A 6003-nucleotide genomic window follows, 5' to 3' on the forward strand; every position below is an offset into this window, starting at 1 on the left:
AAACACAACTGACCTTGTGCAACTGAAAAGCTCGCTATAGTGTAAGACAAAATGTAAGAGTCAAAGTAAGGAAATTAGTTTCATTGGTTTAATCTACCACGACCTGGAGAGTAGGATGAGTGGTTTGAATAATGGATGGATGGATGATTTAATCTATTGAATGTGTCATGTGCTCTATGTCAGTTCTTTAGCAGTTATGAATGCTGCATTACAGTGATCAAAAAAGAAAAGAGAAAAAACAACCACTTGTGCTTGGGTGATGAAGTTCTTGTGAGATTATTTGCTAATGTAGTGAATTCAGGAGTAGCTGGGAACCGCCAGGACGCGAACCCGGGTCTCCTGCACCACGGGCGACTACATTAACCAGTCGACTAAAGGGTCTGATCTGTTAGCCAAATGGCTAGCGAGTCTACTCATATATGGTCGTTACACTATGTACAACTCTCATAAAGTAATTTTTAATTTCTGCAAGACAGTATGAAAGTTTTTCTCAATGCAGTTGTCATATATATATCTGAAAGGTGTTATGAGATGTGAATGTGAACTGGTAAGTAAGGTGCCCAGTAATGGAGAGGGTGTCCTCAACCTGAAGGGTCAACACCCACACTACTGTCAATGTGTGTCCACCAATGGCCAATGTGTCCTAGAGAAAGACGCTGAGTCCCAAACTGCTCATTCAGTCTCACTCTGGATACGAGTACCAGCAATAAAGAAAAATTAAAGGTTTTACCTGCAGTTGGATGAAGGAATGACACGGCGGGCATAGTCGCTTGCAAGAGCTTTTATTAGAGTCAAGGGTTGATGGGGATTCAAGAAGTAATTACAAAGGTATACGAGAGGGCTGAGTAGATGGCAAACCAAAATCTTTTTTTTAGCACTCCTCCGTTGTGGCCTTCTCCTCCCTCTCCACAAACACACTCACTCATACACACACAGACACACACACACACACACACACACACGCACACACACACTTGTACCACCCCTGATAGTCACTTGTTAATGAGTAAAAAAAAGTGGAAAGAGTTAAAGGTGGGATAAAGAGGAGAAATGTGAGGGGGAGAAAAGGAGGGAAAGAAAGGGAAGGGAGGAAGGTTGAGGATGAGAGGCGGGTGGTGGACAAACAGAGATGGCGAGACAGTGAGAGCAAAAAGTGGAGACGATGTGCATGATCACACTGGGTCTATTATCCCACTGAGTTTGTTATCACACCGAGTCTCAGCAGCTTAAATAACTTTTATTTCATCATCTCTTCTGTGAATCTTTTGTTGTTGTTGTTATTGTTGTTGTTTTTTTACCACTAGAGGGAGCTGTGCATGAAACTCAGCCCTCTTGTTACCTCTCCTCTGTCCCTCGCTCAAAAACTGTGGAGAGGTTTTTGGGGACACAGAGGGGATGCCTTATACCTTCTCCCTCCTCCTCCTCTCCTTCTTGGCCCTCCCACCCCCTCCTTCTCCATCTCCACCTCCATTTCTATGTCCACCCTCTCCATCTATCTCTCTGCCTTCCCTCCCTCTCTTCCTTGCCCTCTGTGGATTTCACTTGGTCGTCAAGGTGTAGCAGCCGTGCTGGTGCCACTGCATGTCGCGGATGCGCCTGATGGACTGCATCTGGGGGGAGCGGGCACCGAACTCGTTGAAGTGCTTGAAGTCCCCCTTCTCCAACAGGTACTGGCTGCCACGGTAACCAGGGAACTGGTAACCCACCCAGCTGGAGAGAGAGACAGACAGAGAGATAGAGACAGAGACAGAGAGACAGAGACAGAGAGACAGAGACAGAGAGACAGAGACAGGGAATGAGAGAGAGAGTACAGAAGCAGGTAGGGGGAGGAGGGGAAAAGGAGACAAAGAAAATAATTCACAATCACAGAAATTGCAAGATTAATCACTTGCAGGCAAAATGATGAGAGAAAGCGAGATGGGGAAAAAACATATCGATTACTAAACAGAAAAATGAAAGAGAAATAATTTGAGCAAAGTCAAGTAAGAGACAAAAGAATTGTCAAATCAGAGGGAGCAGAGACAAGTTGAATGTAAAAAAGGACAAAGATGTGAGAGGAGGGCAGACATCAAGCAGGAGGGACAGAAATAAGGTGGGGAGAAGGAGAGCGCAAGGGAGAGGAGGAAAGAAAAACATCTCCCAGTGGATGGAGCTATTGAATAGGCGATCACGATTCTGTTCTGCCAAAATTGCAGGGGCCCTTCTCTCATCTCAAGTTGTCTGCTTTGGCTTTTGCTTTCAAAGTAGTAGGGGGTGTTGCAAATCAAGTAATAACAGTGTCCATCACACCGTCTAAAAGGACAGACACACGTCCACTACTGAGCTTGTGTCGCTCATCACACTCAAGGACAGATGTCTGTGGACCAAAAAGAGCTCTGTGCTGAAGTCCCCACCTCAGGACAATATCGAAAAGACCCTTGGACATTTCTCCGGCGGCAATATCCCTTTTTTTCTGCATTTGTGAATAGCATTTCAAATCTGGCAACTGTACAAATACAGAAGCACAACAGCAGCCTGTTTTTGTATACAAAAGCTAAAAAAAAATTTTTACTACTTTATTAATCCCTCTGGGGAAATTATTTCTCTGCATTTAACCCATCCTAGCTGTGTAGCTAGGAGCAGTGGGCAGCTGTGGTGCAGCGCCCGGGGACCAACTCCAGTTCGTCTTGCCATGCCTCGGTCAGGGGCACAGACAGAAGAATTAACCTTAACATGCATGTCTTTTTGATGGTGGTGGAAATCAGAGCACCCAGAAGAAACCCATCACAGACACGGGCATGGGGAGAGCATGCAAACTCAACACAGAGGACGACCTGGGATGACCCCCCAAGGTTGGACAACCCTGGGGTTTGAACCCAGGGCCTTCTTGCTGTGAGGTGACAGCGTTAACCACTGGGCCACCATGCTGCCACATTTTACACAGATGTACCATCACAGGTACATTTTGGTCACTTGGTGTACATCGCTGAACTTTTGAAGGTACAAACGGCAGGGTTTAAAAAGGGACTTGCAACAAGGTGTCCTGTATTGTACCTGTATAGGGGAGTGCCCCAGCGACAACCTTTTTACTCCAAACGGAATAACTCTGCTCTACCTTTTTATGAGAGTGTAGGACTGTAGACACGTATGGGCATAATTAGATGTAACTATTTACAAACCTGCATATATTTTCAGATTTGTTTTCTGTCTGTGCATCAAACTACCTTTGAGGATTACCCTTAATCCACAGTAATCTATGACAGGTGAAAGGTGATGGGATTGAAATATGACTGAGAATCCTGAAACAACAGGTCTTTTCTCGTGATCTCCGACAGAAGCAAGGAAATTAAGTGTGATGTGTTGTTATTTGTTGATATGTTGCTCTGTGGGTGCACTGCTGGTAGTTTTCAGTGAGTGCCACTTACGTTCCACAGCTAACGCTAATGCTGCCAACTCTGTCGGTGAACCCGTAGGAGAACAGGCTGGGTACGTCATCGTCCATGATCTCCATCTTGCGGCCCTTGAACTCTCCTATCTCGTACAGGCAGATCTTATGCTTATCAGGGTCCTGGAGGAAAGACAGACGAGAAGAAGAAGGGGGATTGAAGGATGAAGAGTGTAGCAGAAAGTAAGATGGTGGGATGAAAAAAGACAAGGATAACTCGTGTTTTATAACTATCCAGCGGACAACTGAATTAAAATCATCAGGCCAGTCAAGTAGAGACTGTCAAACAGATCAAGAGAGAGAGCGTTGCAGGCGTTACCATGCGGACGGGCCTGAAGGACAGCAGGTAGTCGTTCTTCTGGCAGTTGCTCCAGGAGTCCCAGCGGGGGTACTCTCCCTTCTCAAGGATGAACATCTCCCCGCACAGGTTCATCTGCTCAAATCCCACAAAGCTGAGCAAGGGGAGAGACCGGTAAACAGGATTTAGAGTAAAATAAACAAAAATATATCAGTAAATATTAAAAAAAAAATTGAATGAGAAATAGAATTTCCTCTCCTCAAAACCCAAATTTGGACACAGTGTGCTACATGACATCTTTCACATTGCTTCAAGTATAGAGATCAATGGGTACACCATTTCTTTATATAGAGATTTGATTCCCTTTGTAATACAATTCCCTCAAGCACAGTCCTTGTGCCTCTGACAGTGCTGCGGTAGGGCGATGGTAACCGACTTCAAGAGGGAGCGTCATATCCTTTATACCAATGGATCTCCAGTGCTCAGGGACCTCCTGTTGGTTTTCTGTTCCGCCAGGCAGTTAATTAAACTCACCTGTTGTGATTATATTGCTGGACTAGATTACACAACAGGCGACTGTAGTTAACTCCATGGTTGAACAGAAAACCGGTAGTACAGGGGGTTCCTGAGGACCAAATGCTTCCCCTCTACTTTCCTTATGTGCTCTAACTAAACAAATATCCCTATTCCCAACCCCTTTAGCTTGTGTCTGCTACTTCATGCTGCACTCATCCTAGATCAGTGTCAGCTGTACAACTAGGAGCAGTAAAAGTGTGAAACGTAACAATCAGAAGGGGAAAAAATGTGACCAACATGGTCTTTAGCCATAGTATACACAGGTTATTATTTCTGTGTGTGTGCATGTGTGTGTGTGTGTGTGTGTGTGTGTGTCCGCCCACTTACGGTCCGCAGTCGACACGCAGAGAGCGCACCTTGTCAATGCCGATGTCACACACATTCACGCACTCGGCAGTGATCTCAACACATTTGCCCTGGAAGTTCTCCTGGTCGTACACACACATCTGCAGCAGAAGGCGAATGGATTAAAACAGGGGTCACAGGAGAGGAAAGGTCACAGATGGCACATGGGCGGGGGGGCAGCTAAGCTTAGAACAGGAGCAGAGGCTAAACAAAAGGAACAGAGAGCGAGAGCTGGGGAGGAAGGAGAGACCTGAGGGAGAGGGATAGATGTGTGTTGGAAAGGGAGAGATGAGTGGGATGAAAAAGGAACTGGACAAGCAAGGAGGATAGAGAGGAGGTGGTGTGTGTGTGTAGGGGGGGTAAAGAACAAGGGAGAGATAATGAAAAGGAGAGAAAGGGAAGCATATCTGGTTTTTGAGCCAGCCTTCTCTTCAAATGCTGAACTCTGTGTTCAGGGAAGCCTGACTTGGTCTTGTGAGGTTGCCTCAGTGTGTGTTCCAGCAGCCACACACACGGCTATTAGCTATGGCAACTAGCAGCTGCTGCTGCAGGACACCAGGCCGCTCTTAGCAGGTGTTAAGCAACATCTCAGCATTTAAATTTGTAAAATCAGGGTTAATGTATTTTTATCTTTTCACTTTACAGTGTGTGTGTGTGTGTGTGTGTGTGTGTGTGTGTGTGTGTGTGTGTGTGTGTGTGTGTGTGTGTGTGTGTGTGTGTGTGTGTGTTTATACAATATAATATGCGCATGAGAACAGGTAAACAACCAGTTTAGGACGCACCTTGTAGGAATTCAGGCCCATCTCAGATCTCTTGCTCTGAGCAGCCTTCCCGTCGGTCTGGCAAGCAGTTTTTGACTTCTCTCCTCCAGCAGACATGATGACTGGAATGGTGGACAAATAAGAGAAGAGAAGAGAAGAGAAGAGAAGAGAAGAGAAGAGAAGAGAAGAGAAGAGAAGAGAAGAGAAGAGAAGAGAAGAGAAGAGAAGAGAAGAGAAGAGAAGAGAAGAGAAGAGAAGAGAAGAGAAGAGAAGAGAAGAGATCATTTTAGTCTGTTCTGACCAACTCAGCTTTCTCTGTGCTGTAACACTAACATGGCTGAATTACTTTCTAAAACTACGATGAACCCTAACTGCCATCTATCCTGCCATCCAATGATAATTATAATGAACAGAACCAAACTGGGGGAAAAAACCCTGCTTATCTTTTCAAATCCCTGCATTTTAAAGAATTAAAAAACATCTACAAACAGGCTTGTGTTCTTCTTGTATCCATAAATCCAGAGCTTACATGTAGAGAGAAACCTTAATTAATTGTTGGAGGGTTTGAAACTACCTGTAGTTTTCTCCACATTTAAGGA

General features: G+C 45.1%; 1 protein-coding gene across 1 annotated transcript; it reads right to left on the reverse strand.

Moving 5' to 3' along the window:
- Positions 1–1538: 1538 nt before the first annotated feature.
- crybb1l2 (crystallin, beta B1, like 2) lies at positions 1539–5521 on the reverse strand. Its single transcript, XM_056279541.1, has 5 exons — positions 5426–5521; positions 4626–4744; positions 3744–3876; positions 3405–3547; positions 1539–1710 (listed from the first exon to the last, which is right to left on the reverse strand). The coding sequence occupies exons 1-5, from the start codon at positions 5519–5521 to the stop codon at positions 1539–1541; spliced, it is 663 nt and encodes a 220-aa protein (XP_056135516.1).
- Positions 5522–6003: the final 482 nt, after the last annotated feature.

Source organism: Lampris incognitus, chromosome 5 (assembly GCF_029633865.1).
Source record: "Lampris incognitus isolate fLamInc1 chromosome 5, fLamInc1.hap2, whole genome shotgun sequence".
NCBI lineage: Eukaryota > Metazoa > Chordata > Actinopteri > Lampriformes > Lampridae > Lampris > Lampris incognitus.